Below are 17,270 nucleotides of genomic sequence, written 5' to 3' on the forward strand. Positions count from 1 at the left end.
CCACCCTTCCACCCCGACCCAATTTTTGTTCTTCACCCACCAGCTTCACTCCGTCTCATCGCCAATACTCTCGACGCCCCGGAAGCTCTCCCAGCTCCCAAGAGAGGACATCTGTGTCGTAGAAGCGTGCGGGATTTCTCACCAAAACCCCGATCTGTGTGCTGAGACGCGTAGCAGCAGCCATGAAGCCACCACCACCACCACCACCACCACCACCACCTACAACTCATCCTTCGCCTTCGCCGTCGCCTGCGCCGTCTTCTCCGACAGGCTGCTCGCCATCTCATCGACAGCGCTCTTCGCCTGCTCGAGCCTCTCGTTCGCCCCATCGCCCGCAGCGACCGCATAATCCCTCAGCCGTGCGCGCGCGCTCTCGACGACCTCCTGCAGACGGCTGGTGGCGCTCTCGAGCGCGCCCTGCTGCGGGCCGTACACAGCCTCGCTGACCCTGCTCGCCGCAGCAGCGTAGCCGTCGCCGACGGCCTCGCTGACGGCCGCGAGGTTCTCTTCAGCGGCGCTGGACACGGCGGCCGAGACGGACGAGTAGACGCTCGCGGCAGCGGCCGTGGCGCCTTCGACGGCGCCCGTCGGCGTGCCGTAGATGGCGACCGAGATGGCGTTCTGCGCCGACGACGCGACGTCAGCGAGGGAGCTCTGCGCGGCCTCGGCGTAGCTCGGCTGCGTGCCGTAGATGGCTTCGCTGGCCTTGGACGAGGCGGAGCTGTACGCGCTGCTGGCAGCGTCGGCGGCCTTCTCGTAGCCATTCTTCTCGGTGCCGTAGAGCTGGATGCTGACTGCATCGACGGCGGCGTTGATCTGGTCGCTCGCGGATCCGAGGATATCTTCCAAGGCAGCAGGAGGGGTGAAGACGGATGAGACCACAGAGGATGCAGACTGGTATGCCTCGTTCGCGTAGGACGAGGCGGATGATGCTACGGCTGGGTAGCCGGTGTAGTACGCAGAGCTGAAGCGGCTCATCACGCTCTCGGTGAAGTCGGGCTCCTTGCCAACGACGAGCTCAGATACAAGAGATTGAATGGCCGCATACTGGACAGCAGCAGCCTCAGTAGCTTGCGCTCCATAAGCACCAGCTTGTGAGTATACAGACTCGGTCCAAGGTGTAGGCGCACCGTACACCTGTTCGCTAGCCTTAGACACTAAAGATTCCCAGTTCTCTGCGGCTTGCGAAGCAACAGACTCAGTCCAGGGAGTCTCCGAGCCCACAATGCCAGAGCTTGCTGCAGATGCCGCGGACTCAGCCTTTTCCGAGACAGCTGAAGCGGCAGATTCGAACGCTCCCGTCGAGGTTCCGTAAATAGCACTGCTCGCCTGAGCTGAAGCAGCAGACAAAGAGGCAGCAGCAGCAGATACAGCGGCATCGTATTGGGAGGATGCGGAATCCAGAATGCTCTGTGCCGGCGGCTTGGTGGTCTGACCAGCTACGGAACTGGCGGAAGAGAGGACATCTTGGAGGTGGCTTGAAGCGGCGGCAACAGCTGCTGTGTACTGGCTCTGCGCAGCATTCAGGTAGCTCTGATATGCAGGCGTAGGGGTTCCGTAGACTGCCGCTGACGCTGCGTCAAGGAACTCGGAGTAGCGGGCATGGGCAAGACCAATGCCTTCGTAGTAGCGTCTTTGAGCCTCTGCAATGTACTGCTGGTGAACGGGAGTTGGCTGAACTCCAACAGCAATCTTAGCACTCGAGAATCTAGATTCAAGTCAGAAAACTTATTTTAGAGTTATATTGAAGCGCGTGACTTACTGTGCAGAGGCTGAGTTCAAGCCCTCTTGAAGCCTAGAGGAGGCAATGGATGAGACGGATTCCCACGCACCCTGGGTTGGACCCGCAGCGTAGCTTTTGACTGAATCAGTGTACTTGAGAGCATCCTGCAGCTTAGCACTAGCAGCGGCAATAGAAGAAGAGTACGCGTCATTAATCGAGGAGAGAGCTTCCTCGTGAGCGGGCTTTGGAGTTCCCGAGATCTTTGCCGAAACAGCAGCCTTGGCTTCTTCGTACTGCTCCTTGGCAAGCTTGAACGCAGAATCATACTGAGCGCTTGCTTGGGCACGAAGAGATTCGATGACCGGGGCCGGGGTGCCATAGATGGCGTAGGATGCTGCAGTTACTGCCTGAGCGTACTTGTCCGAGGCAACGCTGGCAATACTCTCAGCAGAACCTTGCTCAGGACCGTAAAGGACGCTGGAGGCAGCGGCCATGGCCTTCGCATACTGCTCGCTGGCCAGGGAGGTGGCAGACTCAACGGAGCCCTGGGTTGATGTAGGCTTAAGAATCGCCTCGCTGATTGCCTGGGTGAGCTCAGCAGCGCGGTCGCCAGCCTCGCTGACCATACTCTTGATCTTCTCCGAGTAGGTGTCATCGTCGGAATCATCGATCTCATCCTCAAAAATAATCTGCTTTGCCTCCACAATCACCTGGGCCATGGCGCCGCCCCAGACCTTCTTGACAGACTCTGTAGCATCTGCGCCAGCCTCAGACACAGCGGAAGAAGCTGATTCGACACTTGAAGATGCTTCAGAAGCCAGAGACTCGACGCTTGAGGATGCTTCGGAGACCACGGATTCAGCGGCAGGAGTGGAGCTGCCGACAACAGCTTCGCTAGCCTTGGAAGCCAACGATTCGTAGGCAGGGGTTTCGGAACCAACGACCGCCTCACTGGCCTGAGAGGCAATCGATTCGTAAACAGGAGTCTCGGATCCGATGATAGCCTCGCTCGCTTTGGATGCGATAGACTCATGGGGAGGAGCCGGTGATCCAAGAACAGCTTGACTGGCCTGGTCCTTCTTGAACTTGGCGGCCGAGACGACGCTCTGTGCTGCTTCTCCAATGCTTGAACTAGCCTCGGACACCTTGGAGCTAGCAACGGAGGAAATGCTGTCTGTGGCATCTTGGGTTCCCAGAATGGCTTCGGAGGCCTTGGTCGCAGCCTGTTCCGCAACTCCGGGCTCAGTGCCAATGATTTTTTCGCTGATCTTCGAGCTAGCATCCTCTACTTGCTCGCTGGCAACAGATGCCACAGACTCCACAGTACCTTGGGAAGTTCCTGCAACGGCCTCGCTGGCATCACTGATGGCATCCTTGATGGCCTCCTTGACCTTGCGGGCTGCTGCAATCGCTTCGGGAGGAATAACGGTCGAGTCAAAGTCGTCAGAGCTGTCGTGAGTGTAGAGCTTGAAGCGAGCGACATCTTTCAAGCGGACCAACTCTTTCGCGGCCTCCTCAGCAACGGCCATACCAGTCTCCTCAATCTTGGCGCCTTCTTCTCTCGCAGACTTGAAACCAGCGTGCTCGTAAGCAACACCTTGAACCTCCTTGCGCCATTCGTCGAATGTCTTCTTCAACGAGTGATACTTGGACCAATCCTTGTAGGTGACACCCTCCATCCAGGCCCAGCGCATGCCAATTTCTTGGAGGCCGAGGTCTCTGATATGGTCGATAACTTCAAGCGTGGACTCGGTGGCCGAAGTGACTAGGTGCATGGTTTCCCGATCGTAACTCTGCTTCCACGAGCGAATGGCCTGAGCCTTCTCCTTGATAGCCTGACCAGCGGCACGGACTTCGCCCATGAGGCCGCCATAAGCAGCCTCGATGTCATCTTCATTCGCGTCTTCAGCAAGTGCTTCGACAGCGCTCTTGATATGCGACTTGAGGTCCTTGAGCTTAGATTCGGCGGTCTCTTCGAGCCGAATCAGGAAAGCCTGGCCAACGCCGTGAGCCTGGCTCTCAATCTGATGATCTGTGATTTCCTTAACGCGCTCCTCAAGATCCTCAGCACCCTTATCCGCAGCCTTGGCGAACTTTTCTTGCCAGGTCCTGAGATCCTGGGCGACCTTCTCCTGCACATCTTCGCGATTGGCAGCCTTGGACTCAGCTTCGCTCAAGCTGCTCGCAGTGGTACTGGCGGACTTGTAGGCTTCAGCGGAGGCCGCAACCGAGGAAGATACAGAGGAGCTAGATGCTGCTGCAGACGATGAAGCAGCGCTGTCCACGGATTCGACGGCAGCTTCCAGCTTCTTGCCATCCCTGTAGCGGCCCAGCCTTTCCTTGATCCTCATGAGCTGCGGCTCGACATTGTCACCGTAGAGGATCCTCAGTTGTGGCCAGACTTGGCGAAACAGAAAGTTTCCGAGCGAAGACGCACCCCAGCGAGCGTACGGGTAACCAACGTCCACCGCATAGTGGCGGCCTTGTTCGTAGGCGTTCTGCGCGTGAGGGAGCACGACTTCGTAGGCTGGGACAACCTTGCTGTTGTACGTATCACCAACGATTGAGGATGCTTGGTCGTAGTACGGAGAGGCGGCGGCAGAGAGCTTGTCAACGTGCGGAGCAAGAGCAGCATCGTACTGGGCCTTTGCCTGGTCCTGAGCCAATTGGAGGCGCGGCTTCAGCGTCTTCTCCCACTCTGCCAGAGCGAATTCTTGAGTCTGCGTGACGCGAGGAGCACCATAGGTCTGGTATGTGTTCTTGACAAACTCGGCCGAGGGCGTGTAAATCTGCTCATTGAAGCGGTCGATGTACGGCTGGGCCTTCTCGACGTGGGGGGCAAGGTAGGTGTTGTAGTACGGCTCGACGTATGGGGCGGCATGTGATTGCACGGTCAAGTACGGCTTGCACAGCTTGGGGGAGTCGTCGGAGAGGTCGTCGAGGGACTTTGGGCAGCGGAAGAGCATGGTAACAATAACATACCACACCGACACGCTAAGCAGCGGGGTCAGTCGAAAATCTCGCGAGACGCGGTGGTTCACTCACCGGACGGCGTTGCTGAGGAGCCATGGCGCGAAGCCGCGGCGCCTGGCCGGCGGCTGCTTTGGCTTTTGCTGGCGAGCGACAGTTCCGTTCATGTCCTTTGGGTCGGTCGAGTCGCTGGGGCTCTTGGACGGCCTTTTGACGTGGCCGTTGGTGGAGGCGGCCATGTCGACGCGGGTGGAGGCGCGTTGATCGACGCCGGTGTCCGTGCTTCCGTGCTGGTCGTGCTGGGGGAGCGGATGCTTCAGAAATGCTGCACGCGACGGCAGGCAATGCTGCAGGGTGGGAACGCTCAATGCGGCCACAGACTCGACGTGGGGATGAGAGGGAAAGCAAAGGCGCGGTGTCTCAGAGCGTGGCTGCTGGATGCAGCCCGTCGCGCGCTTTGGCAGGGAATCAAGCTGTGCTGCGATTGCGATTGTTGGCCAAGCCAGGCGACGACGGCAACGTCATAGGCTTGCAAGTGCAGCTCGCAGATCAGCTCACGATCAAGCCAGATCGCGACCTGCAGGGTGCACTGCGCTTCAAGGGGCTCTTATCGCGGCCTAGTGACCTCAGCCTGCAAGAATGCGCGCCGGCTCATGCCCATGCCTCGGAGATCAAACGCGAACTGCGACGCATGTGGTTCTCCAGACTAAAAAAGAAGCACCGGGGCTGCCTTTGCGGGGTCCAGCAGTTCATCACAGAACGAGGACAGCTGCAGAGAGCGCCCTCGATGGTTGGACCGCCCGCAGAGTGCCACCCGTTTCCTGCCGGATAACTGCAGCAGCCACATCCCATAAAGGGCTTTGTCCGTCCGTATGCACTTGTGTGAGATGTTGGACGGATAGTCAAAGCCAGGGGGCTATGTGGCTCACCGGGCTTATGTAAGCCGAGTAACCCCGGGGCGCCGATGGCGAAGCGCATGGGTTGGTCCCTCCATTCCGTTGTCCATCCAAGCTCCTTGTTGGACGCTACTCCCCGCAAACAACGCACCTCCGCCGCGGACTTTCTGCCTGTCGCGGTTCTCTTCCACACGCTCTCACACGCCCCTTCCAAAAGAGACCGCCCGTTTCCCACAGATTTGCCCGCATCCTCTTGCGACACTGAGATGATTCCCTAGAAACATCATCCTTCCGCGGCGCCACGCCCAACCGATTTCTTTCTCCGGCCCTCTCAACCGCCGCCTAGCCGACGTTCATTGCTTGCGACCCTTCGACTTCGTTCTCGACCGCGTCCCGCATCATGGCCTCCGAAGACGGCGCGTCCGCAACCGCGCCGCCCCCACTACCGTCCACCGCTCCCGATGTCATGAACGATCCTCAGTTCGATCCTGATTCCGCCGCCTCCGAGAAGACGGCAGATGACCCGGATACTTGCAGGATATGTCGCGGCGAAGGAACCAAAGAAGAGCCTCTCTTCTACCCATGCAAGTGTAGCGGAAGCATCAAATTCGTCCATCAGGACTGTTTGATGGAGTGGCTATCGCACTCGCAGAAGAAGCACTGTGAGCTCTGCAAGACGCCCTTCCGCTTCACCAAGCTCTACCACCCGCAAATGCCCAGCAGCCTGCCGACCACAGTCTTTGTCCGTAGGGCTGTCATCCACGTACTAAAACATCTGATGACGTGGTGCCGCGGCCTGCTGGTGGGCTCTGTCTGGCTACTGTGCCTGCCCTGGTGCATGCGAGTAATATGGCGTGCACTGTTCTGGTGTGGCGACGGAGGCTTTGCTGGCGATTTGCACCGTGTATCCAACTACCACCGTCGTTTCGCCGCATCTACCGGCTCCGCCCCCACAATTGCGGCAGGCGCAAACGCGACGTCCTCTGCAAACCTCACCGGCCTTTCGCTCGCTCTGGCGCCTTTCTCGCAGACCCTGAACATGAGCGCTGGCGAGCCGACTGCTTACGTCCTCATCAAAAAATTTCTTTTAGGCCTTGGACCCTTTCCTGATTTCTTCAATGCTTCCTTTACGAACTCAACGGATAATGCCACTATTTCACACACTATCTCAATCAGGCAAGCGACACTCCTATCGGATGTCTCTTTCCTCAGATCCATTACTTCTCACCCGTCGATCAACCGGTTGATTCTCGACATTATCGAGGGTCAGATAATCACTGTCCTGGTCGTCATTGCTTTCATTCTGATCTTCCTCATCCGCGAGTGGGTGGTACAGCAGCAGCCCGTCATAAATGTGGCTGCTATGCAGGCCCTCAATAACCCCGCACCGCGCCCGCAGCAAGCACACCAAGATGCAGAACATGATCCCGTTGAAGAAGAAGAGTTGCCGCACGAGGAGGATGCAGATGATAGCACTGGTGAGGATGATCGCTTTAGCGACATTTCGGATGATTCGCTGGAGCAACTTGCCGAGCTCGACATCACCGCCGAAGATAGCACTGCCGGATCCAGCACCGAGTCGCCAGAAATTGTACGAAAGCTCGCCGACCGCTTCCCTGAAACGGGAATTGCCGAAGCATTAGTGCGCTCTCAATTCGAGAAAGTTGCGGATCTTCTTGCCCGGGAAGACGAACTGGGGAGAAAGATACTTAGAAAAGAATTGTTTCTTTGGGTCGAACTGCTTAGTGACAGGGTCAAAGAAGGTCCACAGGAAACGGCTTTCGAGAACTGGATCCAGCTGCGCGATTGGGCAAAGGAACTTGAGGAAATAATCGTTCCCCCATCTCAAATTGGTATTGTCAGACCAACACTCTTCGAGCCGGACGGTTTCAACATGGCCTTCAGTGCAAGCAAGCGCTCTACCGATTGCGATATCATCCTTCACTCACCCGAGAATGACGACGAAATGATGGGTCCCATGGAAGGCTCCAGTCAGCAGAGGCCAACCATGCCTGAACGAGGACAGTCATTCCTGGCCGCCGAGATACAGCGTGATCTGGAAGAAGCGACGCGGAACCTCCCCTCACTACCGGGTGAGCCCGAAGAGCAGGTCGGAGATGCTGAAGGAGAACGCCGGAGCAACAAGAGCGAGGGAAGCTGGCAACAAATCAATGAGTCGGATGTTGAGAGCAAAGATCACTCCGCCCTGGAAACCACAGAGCCAGCTGCTCCCAACCAATTTGACTCTCAAAGCGACAGTAGCGAAGGATCCAGTACTGCAGGAGCTCGCGCATCGGATCATACGGCACAGTCACTAGCGTCTCTAGCCCCGGCACCGACCGAGCAAACTATCGTACCCGATCGTACCCCGAGTCAAGAAAATGTCCACGTTGCGGAGACGCAACCTCGTGCCAACCAACCCCCTGCAGATGCAGGCCTCTGGGAACGCACATACCACTGGTTGTGGGGCGATATTGCTCTGACAGACGAAGATGGAGCCCCCGGTGCAAACGAGGAACATGTGGTTCAGAACTTGGCGGACGAAGCCCCTTTTGTCCAACGAGATGCAATCCTTGGCGACGGTTTTGACGACGTCGATGCGGCCCGAGACCCCGAAGTTGCTGCTGCTGCAGCACAAGCAGGTATCGACGTCATGGACCAAGACGCAGTGGAGGATGCGGAGGATCTTGAGGGGATCATGGAACTCATCGGCATGCAAGGACCCCTCGTCGGATTATTCCAGAACGCGCTCTTCAGTGCTGTTTTGATATCCGCAACTGTTGCCGTGGCCGTCTGGATTCCTTATCTTTGGGGCAAGGTCGTTCTCCTCTCACTCGGCAGACCGGTTTGGCTATTCCTCAAGCTACCTCTTCGCGTGCTCTCGGCCACGGCGGATCTCATTGTGGACTCAGTGCTCTTCCTTGGGGCAGCGGCCGTTTACTGGTCGATTTTCGTCCTTCGGCTGCTGGTGCCTTTCATTGGTACCCACAAGTCCTTCGACTCGGCAGCTTCATCTACACGTACGGTTGCTGAGTCCGCTATCGAGCGCGTATCGAAATTGTTCTCAATTGCCGGCACGAGCATGAACTCAGACTACCTCCACCTATCCATTAGCTCTCACGCTGCGCTTAGGTCGCTACAGCGGGGCTTCAGCGAATGGTCATACTCAGTCTGGATAGGATTCACCGAGGTTCACAGCAAGATTACCAACATGGAATCCTTTTCCGTATTCTCCGCTATCGGTCGGTTCATTGATTCGAGTATTTCATTGGGCGCTGCTGTGATCAACAGTATCCGCGCATCCTTACCTACCATCTCAACGACAAATGGCCTCTCTTTGAGACTCGACACCGGAAACAGCACCATAGCAGCCATGGATCCCAATTTCGAGTACTGGACACCCAGTGATCGTATTATTGCGATCCTGGCAGGTTACATTTTCTTCGCGATAGCTGGCGCTCTCTATTTGAAGAGGGGCACTCCATTCACCTCGTCACAGAATGGCCGAAGAGTGGAGGGCATTATCTCAGAAGTCCTGCAGCAAGCTGGTGGGGTCCTCAAGGTAATCTTGATCATCAGCATCGAGATGATTGCATTCCCTCTGTACTGTGGCATTCTCCTCGACGGCGCCTTGCTGCCTCTGTTTGAGCAAGCAACAGTTTTCTCTCGGATTGAGTTCGCCCGGACCTCTCCCTGGACCGCAGGATTTGTTCACTGGTTCGTTGGCACCTGCTACATGTTCCATTTCGCACTTTTTGTCTCCATGTGCAGGAAGATCATGCGAACCGGTGTCCTTTACTTCATTCGAGACCCTGATGACCCAACCTTCCACCCTGTCCGTGATGTTCTTGAGCGGAGCGTCACTGGCCAGTTGCGCAAGATTGCCTTTAGTGCATTCGTCTATGGTGCGCTGGTCATCTGCTGCTTGGGTGGAGTGGTTTGGAGTTTGTACTACGGATTTGATGGCGTACTTCCGATCCACTGGGCGACAAATGATCCGTCGATGGAATTCCCGCTGGACTTGCTCTTCTTCAATTTCCTAACCCCTCTGGTCATCAAACTCTTCAAGCCCAGTGATGGTCTTCACGAGATGTACCGGTGGTGGTTCCGCAAGTGTGCACGCGTTCTCAGACTTTCCGACTTCCTCTTCGGCGAGAAGAACCCAGATGAGCGCGGTCGACACGTAAGACGTACTTGGGCAGCCTGGCTTCAGCGGAAGAAGGGCAACGTTGAGGAGCCCGTCATCGGCTCCGATCGTCAATTGCTCGCAGAGGACCGGAACACTGAGGTGTACTTCCTTTTCGATGGAAAGTATGTTCGTGCACCAGCTTCCGATCAGGTCCGCATCCGCAGAGGCCAGTCTGTATTCGTCGATGTCGACGTCTTCGACAATCGTCTGGACGGAAGAGCTGAGGATGACCCGATACACGGCAAGGACTCTGGTCTAACCCAAACGGTGTACATCCCGCCACTATTCCGCTTCCGCATTTGTCTGTTCGTCGTTGCTATCTGGCTCTTCGCTGCAGCCACCGGCGTTGGCGTTACTGTGATACCCCTTCTCTTCGGCCGCCGTCTCTTTTCCAACTTCATGCCCGAAGGCTCCCACATCAACGACATCTACGCTTTCTCAGTCGGCGTCTACATCCTCGGCGCCGCCGCCTACGGCATCTTCCACCTGCGCAACATCTTCAGCCTCGCCGCCGACTCGGTGCGCCACCCCTTCAACACGACGTACTCGACCGTCTCGATCCTGGGCCAGTACGCGGCGCAAGCCGCGTCGGTCGTCTACGTGTACGGCGCCCTCATCCTCGTGCTGCCCGTCCTCTTCGCCATCTTCCTCGAGTTCTACATCCTCATCCCGCTGCACGCCTACCTCGGCCCCGGCGAGACGCACGTCATCCACATCATCCAGGACTGGACGCTCGGCTTCCTCTACGCGCGCATCGCCGCCCGCATCCTGCTGTGGAACCCGCGCTCGCTCATCTCGCGCGCCCTCCAGGCCGTCGTCCGCGACGGCTACCTCCGCCCCAACGCTCGCCTCGCTTCCCGCGCTTTCGTCCTGCCTGTCGCCGTCTTCTTCGCCGCCACCCTGCTCGTGCCGCTCGCGGTGGCGAGAGTCGCTAATGCGACGTATTTCGTCGCCGCGTCCGAGGAGTCGAAGGCCATGGTTTACACGCTTGTTTATCCGCTGACCCTTGCGGTTGGGCTCAGCGCGTGGATGGCGTGGGGCACTGTCCGTGCGACGGAGAGGTGGAGGCAGAGGATTAAGGATGAGGTGTATTTGATTGGGGAGCGGTTGCATAATTTGGGGGAGAGGAGGGCCGGGTCGGGGATTGTGACGGCGCCGGAGGAGGTTGGTGGTGGTGTGGCGTGATGATGATAATGATAAAGGCACAAAGGGTGCTTGAGAGGCGGGATTAGTGATAGGGACTTCGCTGCTCTCTCCCTCCCTCTCTCTCTCGAATGATTTGCTTATGCTTGTTTCTCTCTGCTTTGGCGTTTGCTAGTGGGGAGGTGTGGGCCGATATTATCACAGTACACACAGACACACGACAATTCTAGCAGAGAACTATGGCGGTTACGATAGGTAGGGATTATAGAATGCATGATTATTGTGTTTGTGTTCGTTTTGCTGGTGCATTGTTCAAGTTCAATTAAGGTTGGTGGTGTTGAACAATTTTGCGTGTTTGGCGGTCCGGTATTCTGCTTGAGGGCCAGTGATGTTCAGGGATTATTTTGCAGTCGCTTTGGGTGGAGCTATCGTAATACAGTCTCATGGGTGGAGTGGTCAATAAAGTAAATAGATGTCCTATCTCTGATTACTTCAGAGAAACCGGCTTGTTTATTTGTCTGTCAGCCTTAGCCTTGAAACAAATTGCTGCAAGCATGGTTATTTGTTGGCCGTACTGTTCAGCACATGCTATGAGTACTTAAAGCAAGTTCCCAGACGTCATTTCATTGTGAGTGTAGAGTTCATAGTTATATAAAAACATCTAGACGATACATTTCAGAGGGTGGTTGCGGTTCCAGTCTTCCAGGTAACACTGAGGACGGTAAACACAGTGAGAGAGACCATGCCAGATGGAACCACAACCCGCAGCCGGGATGGGAAAACCAGGGGATAGCGCAGTGCGGCACTGGTTGCCGGCGTCATCGCGGCAGGCCGCGCTTCTGAGAGCCGTAGGAGTCCGGGTGGCGGGCGGCGGTATAACACAATACAGATACCCCATGGACATAACACCTCATGGAAGCTGTCGCGGGATGAACGGGCCGGGTACGGTCGTCCGGCGCAACTGATGGCGACAGATGTAGTCTGAGATTCTTCCTATAAAAGTCACCCACCGGAGCCTGTCCCTCTTCCACCCTCCTCTCTGCATCTTCGTTCCACCTTGCCTTGGTCGGCTCGACATTAGCGCCCACTAGGCACCACCGAAGCTATGGACCCGGATCGTGAAGCGCGGGATCAAGAGGAGCGTGAGGAGAGGCGTAAACGCTGGGATCTCAGGATCCGCAACGAGGAGTGAGTTTACTGCAGTCTGAGTGAAAAGGCCCGCGCTAACAACTGCGTCAACAGACTATATGAGGAAGGACGGGATGGATTGGACACCACCGATGTGACAATTCGATTAAGTGATGGCACCGAACTGCGCGCCCATCGAGAAGTTCTGGAGGGCCAAAGCGCTTTCTTCAGAAATGCTCTCAAGCCCGGAACCTTCAAGGTAAGTACATCTTACTTCCCAGCCGACCACATCATACCCTTAGTGTCGAGCTGCAACTAACAAGTCCCCGTAGGAGAGCTTTACAGGAGTAATCAGCTTACCGAACGACCCACCGCAAGCCGTCAGAGCCATGATCGAGTTCTTCTACATGTTCAGATACACTGTACCCTCGGATCGCTGCTTCACGGATCTCGACTTCGCGGATGAGATATTCCATCATCTGGACATGCTCGACTTCGTGGATGAGGTATTCCACCACCTGGACATGCTCGACATCGCGCGAATCTACATGCTTGATGAGCTCCACGAGAATGTGGATAACAGGCTCACCTATCTGATCAGAAACCGTTGGAATTACATGAAGGATAACATGTTCCTCGTTTTCGAGTTGCTGGATGTGCTGGACAACCGGATGAAGAGCGCCGGGGAACTTGTTTGGTCTTCCGTGAACTACATGGAGGCGTTCATCGAAGATGATGTGTGGACCAAGCTCCACGAACAGGCCCCCGACTTCATTGCAGCTCTCCAGTCGCAATCCGAGTACCGCTGGCCTCTGCTGAGCTGCCGTGGGTCTGGAATGTTCCTCGATCGCCTTGGAGGCGAGCATTCTGTCGGAATGGTGATTCACCACATGAAGTGTCCGTCATGCGGACTCGTTCAGGAGGCAGCACTGGGGCTGGTGAAGCCGGCGATGATCAAATGCCGGGGCTACTACTGGTACGGTGCGTGCGGCGGTGGCCGGGCGCCCAGCGATGAATACTTTGATGTCACCAAGGACAATCAGAGGAAGAACAAGAAGAAAAGAAAGGCAAAGAAGCAGCAGAAGGAGAATAAGGTAAAGAGGAAGGCGACGAAGAAGAAAAATAGCCGCGGCTAATTGCTGGGAAACTTGAGGTCATGTCATCAGAGTGTGGGGTGCGAAAGGGCTACTTAGAGATAGAATAGCAAATGACAAAGGTCTCTAGACTCCCCAACATTTTCGTGTCTGAAATTTAGATATGAGATTTCGCCTGGGCCGGTTTGCCTTTTTGATCTGATGAGTGGTGCATTGCGATCCAATTCGATGAATTACCACCAGCGAAGCTGCGGTGAGGCCACCGTGAGGAACTCCAGCGCCGGGGCGCAGTGTTGCATACCAGGTGTCGCAGGACAAATAAGGTAGCTGCAGCTATGCTGCGCATTTGCCTGGCTGGGAAAGTTCAGGGAATCAGCGCAAATGACGCTGAGAGTGGTGCGGTCAGACGGTCTTTCCTTATGGAAAGGCCGACCACCCAAGCCGGTCCTTCCAACCCCCTGCCTTCATTTTCCTTCGACCTCGCCATGGCCTCGAGCGCCTCGCCCCAGCCGCTTCGCTGAAACACCGTGCTACCATCGCATTCTTAGCCAGGTTATCATGATCAGAGCCCGCACGGCATCACCGAAGTCATGAACGAGCACGAGCGAAAGTTTTACCAACCAAAGTAGGTCGAACACGAAAGACTCATGCGAGAGTATGTAACCATGTAACACACAGGTCGGTGGGTTCACGCTGACATTACATGAAAAGCCTATGCACAACAGGGCGGTTCAGCGACATGACGATTCGACTCAGCGACGGCACGCAGCTGAAGTGCCATCGCAATATGGTGTGCAGCGAAGCCGCCTTCTTCGATAATGCACTCGATCCCGGGAGGTTCAAAGTAAGCACAACCAACCCTATCGTATGAATCCGAGATGCTACATCAGAGCTCGCTAAGTAACAGGCCATCCAACAAAGCCTTCAACCGTAAGTAAGTAGTAGTAGTACCCGCTCCCCCCCCCGAACATCCGTTTTTCGTTTTTTCAAAACTCCGGGCCCTGGAGCCAGGCCGCCATCTCGGGGCTCAACACGCCCCTATCCTCCTCCAGAATCCAGCCACCAACCAACTCGCTCGTCCACCCACACCGGTAGCAGCGATTCTTCCCGGGCAACCTCTCCGTAAACACCAGCCCATTCTCCACCCCACACCTCTCCTTCGGGCACTTCACAACGCGCAACGCCTTGGCCGCCGTCTCCGCGCCCAGAAACCGCGTCAACCACGCCTCGGCCAACTCCAGGTCGCCGCGCCGCTCGCGCCAGCAGCACACCATGAAGCACGTGCGTCCCCGCATGAAGTCGCGCGCGTGCCGCCACATCCCCGTCCACACGTCGTCGTCGGCCACCAGCACGCGCATGTGCGCGCCCAGGTGCCAGCGCAGCGTGTACGCGAAGCGGCGCGCCGCCGCGTCCTTCTTCATCGGCGGCAGGACGGTCGTCGTCGACAGCAGCAGCTCCGGGAGGACGGGCAGGGCGCTGGTGAGGAAGTGGTGCTTGATGGTGCGCGCGAGCCAGAGCTGCGCGAGCTCGCCGAGTTTGGGGACGTCGTAGATGGATGCGATGGTGAGGACGTCGAGGTGTTGGAGGAGGATGTGGGGAGCGTCGAGGGTGGTCTCGTTGACGGAGTAGCCGCCTCGGTACATGTATTCGAGGAGGGCTTTGACGGCGTGGGGCGGGTCGTGCGGCATGGAGACGATTTGGGTGTAGCCCTCCTGGGAGATGGCGTTAGCTGGTTGGGTGGAGGGGGGAGGGGGGTTACGACGTACCTTGAAGCGGCCGGGGATCAGCGCCTGGCGGAAGAAAGGGCACTGGGCGCAGACGACGCTGCGGTGGCAGCCGATCTCTTGGCCGGTGCTGAGGCGGACTTTGAAGTCGCTGTAAGCCTCGGTCTCCCATAGACTGGAGGGAAGTTAGCAAAGGGGTTTCTGGAAAAGATTGGGGGGGTTGGCCTGTTACTTACTCTTCTCCATAGAGCAGCGGATGCTCGAAGGGGCCACCGCCGCAGCCGGTCTCGGGAAGGCTGCCCCAGAAGGGGAGCATGGGCGTTAGCGCCGACATTTCTGAGATGGGTGCAAAAGAGCGGAACTAAAGTGGTGTTGCGGGTGAGGAGAGGAGAGGGGAGGCATTTCCAAAGCATGGATTAAGTATGTAGAGAAAGGACGTGAATGTAAGAACGTAATTGTTTGCTAACAGAGGAGACTAACACTCGAGGGTGCTCAAGCCCGCGCCATGGTGGTGTTTTTGAACAAGAGCTCAGCTCGGAAGGCCTCTGTGTTAACTGGGGATCCATGCTAACTGTTGAGCGTATTGCCATAACGGCTCTGCTCGTAGACATGGAGAGCTCTACGTCAAGCATATTTGCTTGGTATTCTTCCTATCATTCGCCGTGTCTTCCGTCTTGCTATATATGACGAGCGTGCATGATGGTGTGTTACCAGGTCACGTGTTGCATAGCAACCGGGAGCTCATGAAACCGACGGGACCTTCCCGCTGTTCACTCACCACCGTCATGGCCTGTCCAATTCGGGCTTAGCTTGGTTCGCTCTCGGCTGCCAGCAACAATGTCTCGTCTAAAACTCCGCCATCTCACCTTCGACCTCAAACCCAACTCCGCTCTGTGCGGCCTTCCTGCGTGCCGTCACCAAGTCTTTCATCCATCAAGCTCGGACACGACTTAGCTTGCGTCAGGCGCTTCCTGACCAAGCTGCGGCTTGCTCCGAAGACCTGCACGCTCGCGTCCGCGCTGCTGCCCATCCGCTGCCGCGTCCGACCGCTCACCCATCTCATCACTAGCGCCTTGCGAGCCACGAACAGTCCCGACCTCACCTTGAGTATATGGACTGCCAGCAAGTCCTGGAGACACAACATCATGCCTGATCAGGAAGCCTTCGACAAGGCTACAGATGCACTGGAGGCAGCTCTCAAAATGTAGGTATCTATGACAATAGCCTAGATGCTTGTCCAAGCGGATCATGATTGCCACACTCAAATCCTTTGGCATCCACCATGTAATGATCCACGAGGGTTGGCTGACGTGAGGAACAGCATTCGAGATACAAGGGAGCACTCCGACATGCAAGTACTCCTCAGAGATGGAACTGAAGTGTCATGCCATCGCATCATTATGTGCATGCGATGCGACTTCTTCCGGGATCAGCTGAAGCCCGGTTCTGAGGTATGTTTTACTGAAAGAAATACATTCACGCTCAGCCCGTCACCCTAGGGTTGTAAGTATGTTTCTAACATCGTATTCTACTTTCCCAGGCACACAAGAAAGGACTTGTCAAGATGTTGCACGATCCTCCAGAAGCTGTTCAGGCTCTGATCGACTTCATCTATGCTGCTGAGTACCGCATTGATTGGGGTCAAGACGTTCCTGCACTGATTCTTTTCCATCTGGACATACTCAAAATGGCTAAGACCTACGCGATCCCTGGGCTGGAAGAGCTGGCTGCGCAATACATAACAGCTCACTTCGTGAAAACCCCGGAAGCGGCCGCTGAGGCTTTCCCAGATATTGCGGGCGCTTTCGAGCAACACAATATCAGCTGGGATTGTGGATGGGTGAGAGAATGGAAGTCACCAGAGGTCCAATCATATAAGCTATATGAGTCGTTCATGGACTGGGCGGAAAGCCACAGACGCTTGCTCATGGAGAAAGATACGGGAGACGCACTGGAAGAAAAGGCCCCAGACCTCATGGAATATCTCATGGAAGAGTACGCTGAATGGTGGTTTGAGTTCGGCAACGAGGAGTCTGCGGAGTGGATTGAGCGCTTCAATGGACCCGGCTCTTCAGGAGCACTCAAGTACACTTTCAAATGTCCAAACGGTGAATGCAGACTCATTCAGCACAGATTCATCGGCACAGCCCACTTCACGTCAAACCCCATGGCACTGAGCTGCAACGGATGCGACCGCCGGTATGAGTATGAGAAGTGGATGGAGTTCGTCCAGGAGCCTGCAGACGAAGCCAATCAGTAGATTTCGGAAGATGGGTCACTGGTGGCCGTTCAATACACGAAAGAAACTCAAGAATCGGCGGACGCGGTGATACGGACTATGGGTTGTCGAGTGGGAGACTGAGGCGAGAAGTTTGCTCACACGGAAGCCTTTTGCTTCAACGA

The 17,270-nt window shown here is 56.3% G+C and overlaps 5 protein-coding genes across 5 annotated transcripts; 3 read left to right on the forward strand and 2 right to left on the reverse strand.

Annotated features, from left to right (window-relative positions):
• Positions 1-219: 219 nt before the first annotated feature.
• Positions 220-4,932, reverse strand: LTHEOB_8469 (Transcription factor hoxa13; the record flags this gene model as incomplete). Its single annotated transcript, XM_035517949.1, has 3 exons — positions 220-1,708; positions 1,763-4,717; positions 4,769-4,932. The coding sequence occupies 3 exons, from the start codon at positions 4,930-4,932 to the stop codon at positions 220-222; spliced, it is 4,608 nt and encodes a 1,535-aa protein (XP_035370175.1).
• Positions 4,933-5,989: 1,057 nt separating this feature from the next.
• On the forward strand, positions 5,990-10,963 carry LTHEOB_8470 (Zinc finger RING-CH-type protein; the record flags this gene model as incomplete). Its single annotated transcript, XM_035517951.1, has 1 exon — positions 5,990-10,963. The coding sequence occupies one exon, from the start codon at positions 5,990-5,992 to the stop codon at positions 10,961-10,963; it is 4,974 nt and encodes a 1,657-aa protein (XP_035370176.1).
• Positions 10,964-12,026: 1,063 nt separating this feature from the next.
• On the forward strand, positions 12,027-13,185 carry LTHEOB_8471 (BTB/POZ domain containing protein; the record flags this gene model as incomplete). The annotated part of the gene is made up of 3 exons (XM_035517952.1): positions 12,027-12,109; positions 12,164-12,308; positions 12,382-13,185. The coding sequence occupies 3 exons, from the start codon at positions 12,027-12,029 to the stop codon at positions 13,183-13,185; spliced, it is 1,032 nt and encodes a 343-aa protein (XP_035370177.1).
• A 944-nt stretch (positions 13,186-14,129) lies between these two features.
• On the reverse strand, positions 14,130-15,201 carry LTHEOB_8472 (BTB/POZ domain containing protein; the record flags this gene model as incomplete). The annotated part of the gene is made up of 3 exons (XM_035517953.1): positions 14,130-14,855; positions 14,910-15,042; positions 15,104-15,201. The coding sequence occupies 3 exons, from the start codon at positions 15,199-15,201 to the stop codon at positions 14,130-14,132; spliced, it is 957 nt and encodes a 318-aa protein (XP_035370178.1).
• Positions 15,202-15,704: 503 nt separating this feature from the next.
• On the forward strand, positions 15,705-17,127 carry LTHEOB_8473 (BTB/POZ domain containing protein; the record flags this gene model as incomplete). Its single annotated transcript, XM_035517954.1, has 4 exons — positions 15,705-15,760; positions 15,832-16,071; positions 16,189-16,318; positions 16,408-17,127. 4 exons carry the CDS (start codon positions 15,705-15,707, stop codon positions 17,125-17,127), a joined length of 1,146 nt encoding a protein of 381 aa, XP_035370179.1.
• Between the last annotated feature and the right edge of the window lie 143 nt (positions 17,128-17,270).

The sequence above is a fragment of the Lasiodiplodia theobromae genome (genome assembly GCF_012971845.1).
Source record: "Lasiodiplodia theobromae strain AM2As chromosome Unknown scaffold_27, whole genome shotgun sequence".
NCBI lineage: Eukaryota > Fungi > Ascomycota > Dothideomycetes > Botryosphaeriales > Botryosphaeriaceae > Lasiodiplodia > Lasiodiplodia theobromae.